Consider the following 19,502-nt stretch of genomic DNA (forward strand, 5'->3'; position numbering starts at 1 on the left):
AAAATCTAAATCTTTTTCAAATAAGCTGATCTGATATGATATGATTAGATTAGTCCCTGATTTGTTTCTTTTCCCCTTCCTGTCTTGTCACCAGGCCTGGGGTATTTGAAGCAGTGTTTTCCACAAGCCGAAGGCCTGCTCAGCATCTGGTTGACTTGGAAACAGCTGTGTTTTCACAGATCTGACTGAGGGTTTATAGCTGCTCCTAGCAAGCCAGGGTTCACAGGGACTGTTTGGCTGAGAAATGTTAAATCTCACGTCTGCCTCCTTCGCTCACAGTCCCACAGAAACACACTTACTGTCACAGTTTCTCTTCCTGTTCTCAGGGAAAAACTATGCTATAAAATGTCTATTAAGTGAAGGACCTGGGATATTATAAGCTGATGTTAAATGAGAAAAGTGTAGCCCCGGAGACTCATAAACTCTCATTTGTTGCCCAAATTAAAGTCCCAATTACCAAATGTTTTTCAGGGGCAAAAATCCAAAGGTCTCCAATACCTCTCAAACACAAATAAGACGAATGTCACTCAAAGCAGGAAATGCAGCTAGGAATCCAAAATATGACCAAAAACCAGTGCTAACCTGACAATTGTACCTATATATCTTGTTGAATATCCTGTTCTTAAATGGGCGTTAGCTGAAACTCCTCCAGGAAGGCTTTCCACAAGATTTTGGAGATTATCTCTGCTAGTTTTTGCCTTTCCAACTAGCAAAGCATTACTGAAGCCAGGTACTGATGTTGTAACCAGTAGGCCTGGCTCTGAAATCTGTGTTCTAATTCCACCTTAAGGTCTTCAGTGGGGTTAGGGTCAACACCAAGCTCAGTGCAAAAGGGCACTCCTCAAACTGTCACCACGAAGTTGAAGGCACTAGTATTAATATATTTGCATCCTGGGGTACTCCATACTTCACTGGAAATAACGTGTCAATCTCAAACAATGAAAAACAGCACCAGACCATTGCATTTCAAATTTCACAGAGAGCACTATAGGTAGCATTCTCCTTCATAAATCCACCAACACAGGATTCATCCATCAGACGGCCAGATAGTTTAGCAATCAGTAGTTAGGTGTACTAGAGGTCAACATTAAAGTGATTTGGCAAACAAATAATGATCGTCTACTGACATTGGTTCATGCCACATTATTTGCCGATGACTGTCAACAGGGCCACATTGGCAGATATCAATGTTAAACCGATGCATCGGTGCATCCCTACTATTTGGTGAATTTCATTGTTAGCACTGAATTCAGAGGAAACAGCTGAAATGAGTGGGAGTAACTTTTGGTTATTCAGTGACTTCTGGTCGGGTTAAGAGTTTTCTTTGAGTTTATATGTTACACTGTGCATTGGATTATTGGTATCTTGACGTCACTGATGCATAGAATCGTTTGTATGGAACTGATAATAAATGGATCAAAATATACAGAGTGGAAAGTTGCAGAGGACATTGACTCAATCATTTGCCAATAACTCACATCCGGAACAAGTTCCCCAATTCTCCCCTCAGTGGCTCTTTTGGATAAATATTTATTTAAAAATAGTCACTACTTACTGTAACTGAAAGATGGACTTGGTAAACAGACTCGAGCTTGTATGGCACTTTTCCATTCTTCTGAATACTCAATTGCGCTCTTAGGTCACAGCAACCCATTTACACCCATTCACACACTAATGGCATAGGCAGCTATGGAAAGTGTCCATCAGTGTTAACTAATCCCATTCATATGCTGCCAAAATTAACTTGGGGCAAAGGGTTTGTCCAAGGACACATCGGAGCTGGAACAAACAGTGATGATTCAAAACTTTGGACGCGGTCTTCAAAAGTAGCACTTTGGGGTTGTTAATCATCATAGTTTTTTTTTATTCTACTGTTCTGAAGAAATGATGTGACAAATGATTAAATTACTTGCTGTTCTACTTTGTATTTCACTATAATTAAAGTTAATTCACTGATCAGAACATTTGTCGCAGAAAACTTCAGATGAAACACTGCACTTACTTGTTGCATGAAACAGACCATTTATTTCAAGCTGTCGCCCTTCCCTCCATAAAATAAAAAAACCCTGCATGAGTACTGGTATAGTATAAAATGACATAATGAGTGTCAGTACACGGAGTCAAATACTCCAGAAGGATTCTGCTGAGAATCCACATGAATCTCTCATACTTGCTCAAACTGAAACGCGTCATACTGTCTGCTCCTGAACTCACATACCTGCACAGAATGTACATGTTACACACACATGCACATACATGCCAGCAACATACACAAACGTACACACACACACACACACACACACACACACAGAAGGGGAAACACACACCCACTTTCTTCTGTCACACAGACAGGAATAACTGAGCTCTAACAGAGGACAGGTTTTGCACTGGGTGACTGTGCTCTAAGGGCAGGATTAGAGCTGATTGATGCTCAAGCAGATTACACAGCATGGTCACATGACCCGCGACTTGCATGCCAGTACGCGGTATCAGAGCAGGTCATCCAGCATGGTGTTGGTCTTTACGCTAATCTGTGCTTTAGAGCCAAACACATTGTATAATATCAAAGAAGAGGAGGTTCAAGTATAAGTAGGGGTGAAGAAAAACAAAGTGTAGTTTTTTTATTTTGCACTGTGACGTACCGTTCTTATGTCAAAGTTTTAATTGCCTTTTAATCCATTTTGGGGAAAAATTAGAAGCGTTCTTAACTAAATTAATAGAGGAGTAATGCATATCTAAAAGTTACTGATCATGACGCTTTTTACAGGGACATCAGATCATTTAATGCTTTCCAATATGTTATTGAACCTGAAATAGTTTAGCAGTAAGGCTGATGTGTGTGTGGCATAGAGAGGTTAAATGTTACACCACTCGAACACGCTTCAATATTACAATACCATTTTTAAGAAACTGTTGTTGTTTTTTGTTGGTGTTATTTTCATAAATAAAGTATTTAAACAACCACAAAGGTCTATAGATGAGGAGAATATATATATATATATATTTTTTTAATGATTATTATTGTGCTTTTTGTGCCTTTATTTAGAGAGATAGGAAATTATATAGAGTCAGAGATCAGGGAGAGCGATAGAGAGTCGGGAATGACATGCAGGAAAGGAGCCACAGGTCGGATTTGAACCCTGGCAGCCTGCTTGGAGGACTACAGCCTCCGTACATGGGGCATGCGCACTAACCACTTGTCTACCAGCATCCCCATATATATATATTTTGTGAGCTTACTCAACTAAAGAATCTTAACACTCGTTCTCCACTAATTCAGGGTTATAATTCCACATTTTACACAAAAAAGCAAGAACTGAAAGTAAAAAAAACAAAATGTTCAGGATTCCCCCTCCGTTTTCTAAAAATATTTATAAGTACACACATCAAACCTTGAGCTGAGGTTGTTTCAACATACAATAACATGTCATTCATTGGGTTGGTTTCTGGAGTTCCACAACACTTCTACCAGTCAGGGTTCTCTTTTCTTAAAAGCCATAAGAACCCCATATATCTTCTAAAATAATCAGCCATATGTTTCTGTAATTACACTGTACGAAAGGGCGCCTCAGTAATCTCTACACTTCGGATCATAAATCCTAGGTGACTACGACCTCGAGGTTGAAGAAGCATTCGACATGTGGAGGGAATAAAGTTATTTTCAAGAAGACTTCCAATCAAATAAACAAATCTGGAAGCACTGAAGAACGGGGTGGGTCGGTTCAAAGGAAGCACTGGTGTTATTGAGCAAACTCTGGTTCATAATCCTGGTGTGAGGTCGCCCTCTTCTGGCTAAAACAGGGAATAGATATTTATTTTCTGATTTTACAATACTATCAAACTGGCTTTAAAATGTAAAGAAATTGATGGCATTTTGTTGTTTTTGAGATACTTAATCATGTTATTCTGTATCTGTATGTGTTCCATCTTTATCTTTAAAACAGATTCACCTAAGAAATAAATGCAGTGTATAACAGTTTAGTAAAAATAAGTATTTTCCAACCCATACAATAACCGGGGACAGTGGTCAAGGAAACGTCAGCACAGTAGATACTAGCATGGTCAAAGAAAAGCTCCACCTGTTGCCAACGAGGAGTTGTGCTTGAATGTGTCACTGACCAAATGGGTCACTCCTTCATTCATTCACTCAGGAGGTCACTGACCTGTACTTTCCGGTTCTGACTTGTACACCTTTCATGCCACAGTTTTGGGCTCCACCTACATCGCTCACCAGATCATCGCCGATCATCAGCACCTGCAAACAAGGAGGAGGAGGAAGAAAAGAAAGACTCTTTACCCTCATGCAGATGGGTGACACAAATGCAGTAACAACTAAATCACCTGCAGCTTAATAACATCCACTTTTAAATGACTCAAGAGATCAAAAAGGTTTACTAAAAAGGTTGCAGTTGAGGAGGTGATTACATAAAAAAAAATGAGCAGGGTCGTGCAGATATTATTAGTGGACAGGGGCTCAAGCAAAAAAAAAAAAAGGTAATGATGTAGCCACACTTCCATCCATAATGCCAGATGATTCATGACATGCCATGTTTGAACACTGTGTTCCCTGAAGAAAACAGAAAATCAACTTGTGTCAATAAAACTCATTCTTGTTGTTGAAACAGTTCAGTCACAGAAGTATTAGTCCAGAAATGAAATTAAGAAGCATGCGAGCACTCTGTGTTCTTCAAAACAGATTCCCAGTATGTACGTGAGTCTGCTTTATTTGATTAGTCATTGGTTTTGTATTTTGTGACCAATGCATTATGATTTTTGGAAGAAAACAACTAATTGGTGTCATTTATGTTGCAAAAGAATTCATTTGACATGGAATGAATTAAAAACTGACTTTTGTATTTGGGTTATGCAGTAACATGAGAACATGAAGGTATGGTGTTTTGTTTTGCTTTACCAATTTAACAACAGGAGGTTGCTAAAGTAGCACCGAACAGCCGATGGGTACGACAAACACACCCAGATGAGACACACCCTTCACGGGCAAGTTCACGCTAGACTACTCAAATTCTCTAAAACAAAGGAAACACTTATTTAACAGTTTATGTAACAGAGTGCCAGGGTAGCATAGCTTTGTAAATGTACCTATTGTTTATGATCCGCGTACAGCCTCTCCTCAATGAGAATTATTTACATTACTGTTATAGTAAATGTAAAGTAGGACTTATGGAGTCTGAGGTCAAAGCGCTTCTTTGTTTTATCAAATGATCAGAATATAAGTTAATGCTCCAAGTAGGGTAAAGCTGAGGCGAGTACAGTGCACATCTCGTATCCGACCGACTAATTTAAAATGCCTTTTAAAAACAATGATGGTAAACATATTTCCTGATGGTATGTGTGTGTGTGTGTGTGTGTGTGTGTGTGTCGGTTTGTGTGTTCACTGTAACTAGCGTGCTCTATGGCCCGTCGAAATAGCTCGCACTGGGGCCTGTCGTGACTACCTTATGCCACTGAACACCGCAATGATACTAAGAGTCAACCGTTAGGAACAGAATGAATGTTCAACTGTGTGTTATTATTATCCAGAACATTCTAATTTGACTAGAAGTGTCGGTGGTTTCCCTCCTGTTGTTCCTGCTTGGGTCTGTGGCATTATCTGTGCTTAGTGGATCCAGCTCATTCTGCCCTACCTCCTTCTCATGTTTCCTTTTAAACTTTCCTTTCCACTGAGCAGACATCTGAGTTCACACCACTTTCTTTATCGTGAAAGACAGAGCTAACAAGTTACTGACAGGGTCAGGGGATGAAGCAAAGGATTTTCTGGCACAACTTCACCAGCTACCAAAGTTGCGCATGAAGAGTGAAAGGCTTACAGTCGTAGAGGTCAAAAAGCTCCAGCAACACTTTATTAACAAATTAGAGACGATTGTTGATAAAGTTGATCTTCGTGCTACAAGTGTTGTTGGATCTTTTTGACCTCTTCAGGGTCAGGGGATGATAATGTGATGTAATGATGAAAATGCATGATTCTGAATAAGCTGCACTTATTAGTTTGATCTGTTATTGGAGGATCAGCAGTTTCTTTTTGAGTATGACTTTTTACAAGAGGACCTATTCTCAGAAATGTGGTAAAGGAAAGAGGATACTGTTCTGTGGAAAGGGAGAAGGGAGAAGGGAGCAGTTTCATTTTGATGATTTAAAGAGTGACTCTACTTTGCACCACTATCCCTGCATGAGAGCCTAGGTGAGAAACAGACGGCTTCCTGAAGGCCAGCAGATGCATCTATGTACAGATTCATGTCTCCTAAAAGGGAAATCCAGAAACAAAACTTGCTAGGCTTAAACTTGGATGAGCCCAGCTTTCTCAAGGTGCTAAGTGTCAGGTTTAAAAATAGAAAAGCCAAGAGACACTGTGGTGATCGAGCACCATCTTTCCTCTCAGGGTACGGTGTGATCAGCTGATACCAGGGAGAGACATCAAACACATGTTCAGACACCTGCTGAGGAAAAAAAAAAAAAAAAGCGGCAAGAGGGTGCTTCCAGGTCCTGCTCTGTGATTGGTTTCTGCTTTCAGACTCTATCAAGTGTCAAGTCTCATGTGCCAGCTTGTGGTGCCTAAATCAATACAACCATAAAAGGTGTGCTAAACTGGTTTTGTTTGTAAAGCTGCCACAGATTTGTCCAGAAGTAGATTAAAAGAAGAATATGTTCAGTAATTTTATAAGCAAACTTACAACAACAAAAAAACAACTGCAATAAGACATCGTTGTCTTTTCTTTGTCAGTTGATGGTAATTCATTTTAGGGGAGTCGGGGGTGGACAGTTGGTTGCAATAAAGGAGTAACCTGAAGATGTTATTTCGAGCTTTTTAAAAAGTTTTAACATTAACATGTTATAGATGAAATGACTTACCCTACAATTAATCTGCACATATACTAACAATGTAAATATATCTTTTTCCAACTCCATGTCTCTCAAAGAAAGTGTGTGTTGTGTTAACAGCTAATCTAACTTTGTGTTGGAAATAAATCACAGAGAAAGTAACGTCCTTTTCCTTCTGTTTAAGGACAGATTGTAAATGTGTCACGTTGTGACACATCATGTGAAGTCTCTCTCAGCAGCCAATTCATTCATTTGAACCAAACAATTTTTAAACTGTTTGTGCTGTTGGGTTGCATAACAGCATTTCAGTGGTTTGATTGCTTGGAAATGCATGACTGTACATGCTGACTGGTAAAGGTTTGTCATTTGAAACTGGAAAAGTTTTTAAAGATCTTCCTCTTCCTGTTTTACTGTATGATAGATTGTTGATTCTGTTTATTGCAGTGATAGTTTGGTACGGTTTGATGCGTATCTATTGTTGAGTTTCAAGTATTTGAAAGACCCATCTAGGGACGAGAACTGCAAATTAGCTTAGGCTATAAATGCTGTAGTGTGTGGGAACGGTTTACTTGCTCCATACTTGTCCCTCTTCAAATAAACATGAATAAAAATAAAAACATTTGGATGGGAGTGACTAAATGCTAAACATAACATAATGCCGCAAGACAAAGTGCAAACTCTCTAAACTTCCTCAACCTCAAATATTCAAAGAACGGAAGAATTCCCACTGCAAAGTCAGCTTAAAGGTGACATGTTATGAAAAATCCACTTGGACAGTGCTTTTGAACATACATTTGGGTAACCTGAGTGTCTACTGACCCACAACATGTGAAATAAACCCATCCAGTCCTTTTCTTGTTGTCTGCATAAGTCTTAGAACACCGAGAAAAGTTCTCTGTTTCAAATGTGCTCTCCTTGTGACATCACAGTGGGATTCCCTCCCCTCTGATATCTCCACCCCCAGCCTAGAGCATAACTTTTGCACAGGTCTGCCGTTTTTATTCTCGCTAATGAAGGAGTGATATTTACCTGTCAATCTCGGGGGGGGGGGCTCATTGCATTTAAAGAGACACACACACCAAAACAGAGCGTTCTGAGAGAGCTGGTTTATACAGGGTCACAAACCTCCTCTGGTGCTTGTTTGATGTTATATTTTGACCAAAGCACAGCACAGATGTTTCATTTAGACCACAGGGGACTGTTTGAAAAGGAGTATAATATTTCCTCTTTAATAAATAGCATTTTGGCTTTGAACAAGTCTTTATTATAAAACAACAAGCATGTCTTTCCTGTACATGGTACATTGTGTTAAGGCTACATTTAATGTGCTTGGTTGTGGCATACCTCATGTGGTTGTAGTCCCATGTCATCGAGAACACTCTGGAAGAACATCGGGGAAGGTTTTCCAATCACTTCAGCCTTTAAATCACAGGCATACTGAAGGGAACAAAAAGCATTTGTTAACATGTAACAAACGGTTGTTATTGATTCTTTATAAATGTCAACACAAATGATGCATCTACTGTACCTCCAGAGCCTTCATGTAAACACCAACATCGAGTTTCAAACCATCTGTCTCTTTGTAATACCTCCTATGGAGAGGAGGGAGAAACACATATGTTGATCTCTTTGTTAATCTCACACTGTGCTTATAACATGGAATGAGATAAATTGTTTCATGTGCAATGCTGTTTGTTTTTGGACTGTTTTACATATTGGTAATTGCCGTTTATATTTTCAATTGTTGTGTATATTGTTATTTACCTTTTTTTATGTTTCCAATTTAGATGTCTCTCTAATGCTATGAAAAGAGCAACTACACCTACATTTCCTCCTGGGGATTAATAAAATGTTTCTTATTCTGATATGGTGTCATACCCTTGACCCAAAGATAACAGCACCGGCTTCTCCAGGCCTAACAGGACCCTGAATGCCTCATTCAGGTTCTCATACGAAAACTTGTCTGCAGCATCTCCAATCACCACACAGTTTGGGTTGGTTTTGTCAACCGTGTCAAACTCTGGGAGAAGTCCTGCAAATAGAAAACAAAGCTTAATACTATTCAGCGTTGTGTTTTTTTTTCATATAAAGGACAAGGCTTGATACAATTTTAATTTTCTATATTGTCAACATATCACAGAGGAGAACAAACAAGCACATGTGGTTTGTATTAGATAGGCAATGTCCCACTTTGGGTTCAAATGATGAGTGTAACTCAAAGTCACGAAACTCTACACAGTTTAAAGCATTACCATCATACACCAGCAGGTGGGGCCGTAAACCTCTCTCTTTAAGGACGGCTACGGCGGCAGGCGCGGGAGAGAAGACCTCAGGCACAGAGATGTCAAAGCCCAGTCTTCCCAGTTTGGCCACAAACTTCTCCCTGTTGGCCTGCGTCTCATTGGTGCAGAAGCGCAGCTGCAGGTCAGATGTTTGAAGCCTTTGCAAAGTCATCAAGAGAGTTCACATTTTTGATGGAAGCACACAGCTTGTGACACTGACAAGTAGATAGCTCCCACATACTTCAAATAAAACGTACTGCTTCATAAACATTGACACACTGACACCAATAGTTGCTAGTATCCATAAGTTACCCATGCAGTGTGCAAACGCACTTTGCTCCTTAAGTTTTGACAGTCAGGCACATGAGTTTAAATGCCGTACAATATCAAAACAATTCGATACTTGTCCACTCACTTTTTCACAGCTTCAACCGAACCTTGAATGGCAACCCCGTCTCCCTCCCCGCTGTCGTATAAAACGCCACACATGTCCAATATGACACCTTTCAAACTCTTTGCACAGCCTGGCCAGTCCATGTCAGCCATGACGAAATTTAGGGCACAAAGCGCATGCGCGTAATGTGCAGACTCCTCCTAAGAACTCGCCCATTGAATTCATACTGTATGTAGTCATTCACCAGTTACACGTGTCAGTGTTATCATAGAATAGAGTTACTTTATTGATCCCAAATTGGGAAATTGTGGCGTTACAGCAGCAGGTTATCCAACACACAATATGAGTAAAAAAACCCACAATGTTAGCAAATCTAAACATAATATAAAATTAAATACAAAGTAAATAAGTACTAAAAATATCAAAACTAAGAATGTGAATATATACAACCAGGATTTAACTAAGCATTACTAGTCTTAAATAGGAAGATTAAATGTAAATGTGCAAAAACAAGAGTTGTAAATGGTTGTAAATTAAATATGGAAGATTAAATGTAAATGTGCAAAAACAGAGTCATAAATGGTTGTAAATTAAATATGGAAGATTAAATGTAAATGTGCAAAAACAAGAGTTGTAAATGGTTGTAAATTAAATATGGAAGATTAAATGTAAATGTGCAAAAACAAGAGTTGTAAATGGACAGTATTGACATAAGTTAAAGTGCATGAGTGTAGACATGTTATAAGCAGAAACTATACAATATAACGGTGAGTAGACAGACAAATGACGTGAACATGAGTGCAGGGACATCATATTTTATATATCATATCATATTTTACAGTCAGACTGAATGCATTGAATGTCAAAGTTTTTCCCTTTTTTTTTTTTTTTTTTCTTTTTACATCAGACAAAAATGAAAGCATTTAATATGACTGAATTAAGTAATATCACCGATACTTGCCTGTAGTTTAATTCGTCTTTAGTGTGATTTTCGATGCTTTATGTTGGTCGACGACTTTGCAATTCTCGGAAAATGTTGCAACATGAAGGCGTGTCCAATGACGTAAGCACGTACGTAACGTCAACGGGCTCGTCAGCACGGTTCTGCACGCGTCAGACCTTTATAAATATAAGCCGCACCGGGTTCGTTTCACCGCTTCCTCCGTTGGACAGGGCAGGCATCATCCGCATTTCAAGAGAGTTTTAAGGTAGTCTCACCTCTGAGCTTTATTGTTTGTTATGTAATTTATGTCTCTCCTCTCCTTTTCTACGAATTCTCGCTTGATAGTGTCTTAGTGGAGGCTTCAGAAAGACATGTGCTAATCTTGGCGAGCTAACTGAAGGAAGTGAAGCCGCTCATTTCTGTTCGCATCTATATCTAAGAAACGTGTTTATTATTTTTATTATTATTATTATTAATTATTATTATTATGTAGACTAGTCGGCAAGTGTGTGCAACTAATGTCCTTTAACTTAACCCGTTTTTATTTCAGAGTTTTAAACCAGAAAGAGCTTTCCATCAATATTGTGTATCGTGATTAAAAAATGACATCATAAAAGTGGTGCAGGGTTTTTGCAGCGTGGTGAGTTCAGGGTCTGTCATCGTTCGGAAGTCATCGTTCAGAAGTCATCGTTCAGAAGTCATCGTTCAGATGCTTCAGGGTCCTTTATTTAGCTCCTGGCTGTGATGTTAGGGGTGTGTTATGGAGGCAGCTCCTCAGCGACCTATCATCTCTCGAGCAGTGTCACGAACTAGTGCCACGGGGTCCACTGGGGCAACCTGGTACAGGTGCTGTCTGTTTGCTGTGTGTATTTATTCACTCTTCAAGGTTATTGATTGTCCTGAGCAAAGTACTGGATGTTAGTAGCTGATGTTCCACCCACGAAGCCTTCAATTTTAACTCTGCTGTAGTTTTCTTCATCAATTTGCATATGATGTCATGGTTTTTTTTTTTTCCTGTATAAACTGAATGCCTTATGTAATATTAATTCCTCTGACACAGTAGTCACCGTAGGCTTGGGTGAAGACTTAAACTTGGCTCAACCTCAGAACAGCTTTACCATCTCGCCCAGAAGCTTAACACACAAGTAAACAGGTTGCATGACTTTAAAAAAAAAAAAAAAAAGTTTTCCACTCACTGTCACATTTCAAATCCAGTTTTTTTTTTTGTATTTTAACAAAGGTTGAATGTAAACATTTATTGTAACAACAACAGTAACAAAGGTGAATGTAAACATTTATCATGACTCCACTGCGCTTGCAACTAAATAGAAAAATCTGGATCATCACAGTTGAGTTGCCACGCTGCAGTGAGATTAGCTTTTGTAAACCTACTCCCAGCGAAGGTCCTTTCCTCTATTGTGTTGCGTGTGAAAGAGAGAAGCGTTGTTCAGCAGACCTGCAAAGCCTGTGTGCTTCATGGACTCTCATTATGCTTGACTTTTATAGGAGCATTTATTTATTTTACTTTGTGGTCAGAGAATTTATTCCCACTTGAGAATAGGTATCACAAGTAAATAAATCAATAAAAAAGGTTGATTATAACTTTCTACTCTTCATTTGTCGAAGGGTGGTGTTAGCTTTACAACAATTTGAAGGCCATCCCTTGTTTTTTCTGTCGCCATTTAGACACAGCAACATAGCAATGTCAGGAATGATCGTCAAGTTCAGCCGCAGGGTGAGCCGCGCTGCCCCTGTACTAAGTCGCAGCCTTTATTCTGGTCAGCGTTCAGTCTCTACCGCTGCCCCCAAACTGAAAGTGGAACGTCCGCTGACCTCGGAGGAAATCTACGCACGTGAAGACAAACATGGAGCGCATAACTACCACCCGCTCCCTGTGGCCTTAGAGAGAGGAGAGGGTGAGTTAATTTCCTCAAAATATTTGACAGGTTACTTAAGAGTCATCACTGACGAATATTAAGAACTTTGTTTTCTTCTTAACTTTTTAGGCATCCATTTGTGGGACGTTGATGGAAACCGGTATTATGACTTTCTTAGTGCGTATAGTGCGGTGAATCAGGGCCACTGTCACCCAAAGATCATTGCTGCACTTACGGCCCAGTCCTCCAAACTTACCCTGACTTCGAGAGCATTTTACAATGATGTCCTGGGAGCCTATGAGGAGTACGTCACCAACATGTTTGGCTATGACAAAGTCTTACCCATGAACACAGGTACTGCAAGGAAACACCATGACGACATATCCTGTGGTTAGCACAAGTTTGTAGTTGTTGACTTTTGTTCTGCTGTTTCATAATAGGTGTTGAAGGTGGGGAAACTGCCTGCAAGCTTGCTCGCAAATGGGCGTACAATGTGAAGGGTGTTCCCAAGAACAAGGCCAAAATCATTTTTGCAGGTACATAATTATAACCTTGTGAAATATTAAACAACAGTTTTGGAATCAGTTACGTTTTGTAGCTTACTTCGTGTCTCTTGAGTGTATTTTTAAGTTCTCTCTGTCAGGAAACCTAAGCTGTCAGATATTTCACCAATATGTGCAAAACCATTGAAACTGTTTAGATTTTATTCAAGTGATAGAAATATACTGATTAAAAACCACAACGACAATTCTAACAAAATAGGCTCTGTTTATCAACCTTTGCTAAATCATAGCATTTGCACTGTTTATCTTACATAAATGAACATTGTGGTAACTTAATTTGATGTCATGCAAAGCTATGAGCTGATGAGAATGACAGATATTCCATCTCTTGAATCTTTTTGGTTAGATGGAAACTTCTGGGGCCGTACAATGGCAGCCATCTCCAGCTCCAATGATCCCAGTAGTTATGAAGGTTTCGGCCCCTTCATGCCGGGCTTTGAGAATGTTCCATTCAATGACACTGCTGCACTGGAGGTAATACTTTGGACTACCCTTGAAGAATACTGTTGAAAATGTACCATGCTTACTTTAATGTGTTACATTTGTTCAGTCTGCAAGCTGGAATTGCTTGCAGACTGAGCTTCATACTGCCACAAGTACATTTTTTTTTTATTTTTAGAACTGTTTCCTAAACCCTTGTACTATCCAGCTGTCTTAAGTGCCTTGTCAAATGCCAAAATTATAGGGCAGCCAGGGACACTGCGGACGAACAATTGCCTCTTCCATGCTATAACATGCCTACATGCACAGGTTTTGATCTTATTGCAAGATACGTGGTTAACTTTTACAGCTATAGTAACATCTTGTAACAGGCAGCAAAAGTTTCATCATACTTTTGCTCAGAGTTAATGTGCAAGTAGAAGGATCCAACAAATGGGACCCATTAACCCTGCTGCCAAATTGCAGAGTACTTCTTTTTTTTCCCTTCAACTCAAGACTTTGAATACCAAAAAAACCAAACAAGTGACCTGTTTCGAAAACTGTTCTTAAATATTTTATTTTGTGCGGGCAAATATTTGCACTTTTTGCACACCCAGCTGTATATTTAGAATAACTTATTTGACATCATTTATATATATTTTTTTTAAGTTCTAAAGTGTCTACATCAAAGATCCCTCAAAGTTTGCTGACTTGACTCCCTCATTATCTGCTGGTATTTAAACAGGATGACTGAAGGCCTTGACAATCCAACAGCTGACTCTATTTAAATATGTGAACACATTTTTCACTGAAGTAGCAGGTCAACAGGGTTTATCTTACGTGTCTGATAAAATTGTCTGACTGGTCCTTTTTTTTTTTTTTTTTTTTTTTTTTTTTCTCTCCCTCTGTCTTCCAGATAGCTCTTCAAGACCCGAATGTTGCAGCTTTCATGGTGGAGCCGATCCAGGGGGAGGCTGGAGTGGTTGTGCCTGAGCTCGGCTACCTGACCAAAGTCAGAGAACTTTGCACCAAATACAATGTGAGTCTAAAGAATAGAAAAATAAAAGCCCACAAACAAACAAACAAGCATGAACAGTTAATACTGGTTCATCCGCATAGTTGTGCCGTGTTGATAACATTCCACAGTTATCTTCAAACTAAACAATGTATTTTGTTGTGATGAAATACTCATCCGAATCGTCTGTAAATGTTATGTTGTTGTCTGGACTGTAAGTGTTTGTGTCAGTGAATTCCCATATGCATTTCTCTAAGGGTTTTGTTTGGTCTGAGGAGTGAACATAAAGTTTCTCAGCATTGCTAAACATTAAACAGAAACAGGACAGCGAGTCCTTGAAGAATGTCTGCTTTTGACTGCAAAATAACCTGAGGGCAAACTGCAGTCTTGGCAGATATCTGTTTAATTAACTGTTATCTGTTGCAAAGAGTAGAGCATTTAGTTTGAGATAACCTGTGATTAACAAGGACAGAAATAGATTGAAATACAGTGGAGATCAATAATGTCAGATGGTTATGTTGGTGATTGTTTGATTATGTTATCCATTCCTAAACGCTTACGCTAAGGACGCACTGTTGTGAAAGATTCCATATCATTGGAAAGGGAATGACAGCTTAAAGCAGCAAGTCTCGTTATTGACGGTTTACTATTGTTATTTATCTTGGTATTTGACATGTTCAGTCTTTACTTACCTAGGCTAATGTCTCTGAGAGCTGAGACACTAACTAACCACATTTACCTGAGAACTCTTTCCTCACCATGAGGACAAAAACTGTTAATCACTTTTGCACAATCCTTGTTTTTTATGTACTCAATAAATAATGAGGTGTCATTTCTGTATCTACAAGTAACATATATATGAGAGCCATGTAGATAACTGACTAGGCTTTGAGATTACTACTTAACTTCCCTGTTATGTTCAGGTGCTGTGGATTGCTGATGAGGTGCAGACAGGCCTGGCGAGGACCGGCCGGCGGCTGGCTGTAGACCATGAAGAAGTCCGTCCAGATGTAGTGATTCTGGGCAAAGCTCTTTCTGGAGGAACGTACCCTGTAAGAATGTTTGTTGTTGCGCAGTCACACTTTATAGATTTGCTTGCGATCAACTCCAGGAGTAGAGAAGTATAGATTATTTTGATTGTGAGACTTTAACCTTTTGCTTGAATTGATCTGTATGTCTCAGGTATCTGCTGTGTTGTGTGACGACGAGATAATGCTGACCATCAAGCCTGGGGAGCACGGGTCCACATATGGAGGAAATCCTGTGGCCTGTCAGGTCGCTATGGCTGCATTAGAAGTCAGTATTAATCTTTTTTCTTTTACTCCAAGCACGTTTTTTAACCCACTTTTTTTAAAGTGAATAAATAGAATATTCTTTCACTACAACATACCATGAAGTTAAAAAATGATTCAAAGCTTCCAACAGTTACATTTTAATTCAACACCACATTAAATAAAGGCCTGTCCTTTTGGTGTATTTTCAGGTGATGGAGGAGGAGAAGCTGTCAGAGAACGCTCAAAGGATGGGAGAGATTCTGCGTGCGGAGCTACAGAAACTCCCGAAAGACATTGTGACAACAGTCAGAGGGAAAGGCCTGCTGAATGCAATCGTTATCAAAGAGACCAAAGGTACAGTACTGAACTGTTTCTAAAAATGCAGCCTTATTGTAGATCAGCTGTGATAAATTACCAAAATATATATTTTTAAATGCCTTCTTCACAGTGCAAATACCTCCAAATGTAGTTTAAAAAGCATATCAGTGCTTGAATCCATCATTTATAGCATTTTTTTTTTTTTTTTTTACACCCTGCAGTCCCTTTTTATACAATATGTGATGTAAATATAAATATCTCTCCCCCAGACTATGATGCCTGGAAGGTGTGCTTGCGCCTTCGTGACAACGGACTTCTGGCCAAGCCCACCCACGGTGACATCATCCGCCTTGCCCCTCCCCTTGTCATCAAAGAAGACGAGCTGCGCGAATGTGTCGACATTGTCCAGAAAACGATCCTCTCCTTCTAAACCACCACGGCACCTTTATCCCATTATCCAACAATGGATAACCTGCTAAAAAAACACCCAACTCACTTATTATTCCTGTTCAAATGTATTTGTTTTTCAAAAAGAGGGGTTCTTTGAAGGTTCTTGTTGTGGAAGTGCTGTATACAGATTGCATAGTGTGCACCTATGAGGCTGTACTGTCACTAACTTAAAGGAAATATTGCTGTAAGGAAAAAGCTGCAAAACAGGGGGAGAACTTTGAAGTGTTTGGTGACATGTCACATTATTTATCTAGAAAGGGTAACATTCACATTTTTGCTGGTGATTGTTGATGTAAATAATTGATGTACTGTCTTTAAACCCATTCTTTTAATTTAAAAATGTTTAGTTGCTCTCAGCATCAAAGTGTTGTATCCATAGTTAGAGAGACTTGATGTAAACACTTCTTTCTCAAAGGACTACTGTTAGAGTTCAAGGGTCAAACAAGAACTGAGTCATGTTACACTCGAGGGCGGCTTTGCCAGGTATTTTTAATCTAGAGTAAGGTTTCTAAGAATCTTTGAATGTGTAATGATTCCAGGTCTTGAATGATTTTTGTTGAGACTTCCAAAGGTTCTGAAAATGCTTACATTTCCAACAATGTTTAATCTCCTTTTCACTCGAACTTCACATGTGTTATATGTTATTGTGAAATAAATGATTTCTTGCAACCGTAGAACTTGAATTCTGAAACCGAACTGAAATCTTTTCAGTCCATGTTATTATTTAATTCATTTTGTTTTATTCTATTTAATTAGTTGTATTTTATTCCTACAAGGAACTTGCTTTAAGACAACTCTTGAAGTGGTTTGTTTTAAAGTATCTGTATATTGTTCATTGAACTTTATGATGAATGTTTCATTTGTGAGATAGAGACACAAATGTCTTTTTAAAAGACAGTGTGACCCTTTATGTTGTTACATAATCCTTTATTCTTCCAATAAATTATTGCAGGTTACTGCTTGTCTTATCTCCTTTGATACTCAAAATATTGCAGGACACATGTTTACTGAGTCATCCAGTTAGCCGAGCTGATGTTAACTCCACATTTACATCACTCTGGAGAAACCCTGGTTTGACTCATCATGTGATCGTTTGACTCTGGTGTCAGGGCTGGTGAAGCTAGAGCAGGAGTAGACACCCTGGGTATGTTGTACTGCGTAGAATGGGCCCCTGCTTTGGGTTTCACTCAGCTTAGTCAGCCTGATAAAATGCACAACAGTTTGTTTGTATTGGCATGAGACTGTGAAGAATTAAGCCAGGGTTGCTGTGGCCTAGTGGTAGAGACGGACGTTTCTTGACCGAAAAATCGGAGATTCAATCCTGGACACCTGCAGCTACATGTCTGATGTGCCTTGGGGGGAAAGCAACTAACCCCAAGTTGCTCAAAAAACATTTTCATTTTTTTCCTTTAACATACAGGTCTTGCAACAGGCCCCTGACCTCATTATTTACCTGCAGAGTGTACAAATTAAATTGTTAAGACTTCAAAAAAATACTACTCATGCATCCAATCTGATCCTTTGCAATGATAACAGATGCAACACTAGATGGCGCTGTTCCCCAACTTATGCGCGGCCAACAACAGTAGTTTATACGCCAGGTGTTTTATGCAAAGCTAGAACTAAGAAAAAAGGAATGCAGGGATGATATCATAAAGCTTAATTGTGGTATATTCCACAAAGCTAGAAACATAGGCACACTCCAAGCCACATCCTGATGATCCATCTTTACACACTCCTTCAGAGACTCAACAAAACGGACACCTGTCAAACACTCCTGACACACTGCTCTGTACTGGATCCCATGGCAGCAAACTCACTATTTTACTGATACAGCCGAGGGCTATTTACCTGAGTGCTAAACTCCAGGCTGCATACATTCTGCAGCAAAGAATGCATTGACTTATACAGGTCTGACACAAGTTTAGAAGAAGAAGATATACTTTATTAAATCCGTAAGGGGAGATTCAATTTTTACACTTTGTTATTGAGACATGCTACACACACATTCACACATGCACAGTCAGGATCCGATTGACATGCACCAGAGATGTCAGAGTAAGGGGTCATTCAAGTAACATCAATCTTGTCACTGATCCGGCTTTCACGCTTGCAGAAAACTCCTAAAAAACTCCTGATATTTCCAGGAAGAGCTGCATGTGGGAACGCAAACAGCCATATTTTTCCCTCAGACTTCACCCCCCTCCCATCTGACAGGGATAGTTTCCCGCTGTGAGGAGCATATGTGAACAGCCAGGTCAGGAGAATATCCAGAGCAGTCCTCCTGAAATTTATCGAGATATTTTCAGAAGGGCATATGTGAAAACAGCTTAATTGTCAGGTTTTGTTTTCCCAAGTCAAAAAGAGACACGAGTATTAAAAAAACTCCTCACCTGTGCTTTAAAGTTAGCTCTCATCAGTCAGCATTAATTAACACAACCACATGTCCTCAGGTTTTCTCATTTGTTTCTTTTGTGTCAGACAGCCAGTATTTCAATCTCAATCAGATGTACAAGAAAACATTGCCTGCTGTTTGGGATCAATAAAATCCACTCTAATTAGTTTAATGGTTTGCACTTTTAATGGCGTACATCGTGCTCCTTTGCCAACTCCCGTTTCAAGGCTTTCTATTGAGTGCTTTTTGGGGGACATTTATTTATCAAGGGAAGGCTCAGACTCGTTTGCATGGAGCCTTCGAACACATTCCATGGCCTTCCTCAGTGGATGAAGTTTGGCTTGGTTATCAGTTCCCCTACATTACTGTTAACTTCATCCAAGACTTTATTAAACTCCTCAAAAAGATAGTTTGGGAACTTTAAATCAAGAATTTAAATCTCTTCCTCCTTCTTAACGGCACTGGATTCTAAATTTGAAATAAGAAAACTGAAATAATCACATCTTTCCTTCCCTGTTACAATCTTTAGGCAACCTGCAGGCGTCTGCCTAATGATAGGATTTTTGTTTTATCAGTCGAGCTCTGTCTTGTAGTCTCCGGGTTAAGAGTGCACACAGCCTGGGCAGGTTATTATTTCATATTTAGCCGGGCAGAGAGATGAGCAAGGCCCAGAGTTTGCTTGTGAAATATGAGTGGAATCCACCCTGGCAGCAGAAATGAGGGTTATCACCAGG

The 19,502-nt window shown here is 39.4% G+C and overlaps 2 protein-coding genes across 2 annotated transcripts in view; one reads left to right on the plus strand and one right to left on the minus strand.

The window, feature by feature from the left end:
- lhpp (phospholysine phosphohistidine inorganic pyrophosphate phosphatase) overlaps window positions 1–9,963 on the minus strand; it is a 29,108-nt gene extending 19,145 nt beyond the window's left edge. Inside the window, exons 1-6 of the mRNA XM_020644738.3 lie at window positions 9,535–9,963; window positions 9,090–9,277; window positions 8,716–8,869; window positions 8,366–8,429; window positions 8,182–8,274; window positions 4,164–4,255 (exon numbers count right to left, since the gene is read on the minus strand). Coding sequence (XP_020500394.1) covers window positions 4,164–4,255; window positions 8,182–8,274; window positions 8,366–8,429; window positions 8,716–8,869; window positions 9,090–9,277; window positions 9,535–9,665 — 722 coding nt within the window. The 5' untranslated portion in view covers window positions 9,666–9,963. The remainder of the gene's footprint in view (window positions 1–4,163; window positions 4,256–8,181; window positions 8,275–8,365; window positions 8,430–8,715; window positions 8,870–9,089; window positions 9,278–9,534) is intronic.
- A 600-nt stretch (window positions 9,964–10,563) lies between these two features.
- oat (ornithine aminotransferase) lies at window positions 10,564–17,329 on the plus strand. Its single transcript, XM_020644704.3, has 10 exons — window positions 10,564–10,721; window positions 12,143–12,372; window positions 12,463–12,687; window positions 12,774–12,869; window positions 13,243–13,370; window positions 14,233–14,355; window positions 15,255–15,383; window positions 15,514–15,627; window positions 15,815–15,959; window positions 16,193–17,329. The coding sequence occupies exons 2-10, from the start codon at window positions 12,159–12,161 to the stop codon at window positions 16,351–16,353; spliced, it is 1,335 nt and encodes a 444-aa protein (XP_020500360.2). The 5' UTR covers window positions 10,564–10,721; window positions 12,143–12,158; the 3' UTR covers window positions 16,354–17,329.
- The last annotated feature ends 2,173 nt before the right edge of the window (window positions 17,330–19,502 follow it).

The sequence above is a fragment of the Labrus bergylta genome, chromosome 21 (genome assembly GCF_963930695.1).
Source record: "Labrus bergylta chromosome 21, fLabBer1.1, whole genome shotgun sequence".
Classification (NCBI taxonomy): domain Eukaryota; kingdom Metazoa; phylum Chordata; class Actinopteri; order Labriformes; family Labridae; genus Labrus; species Labrus bergylta.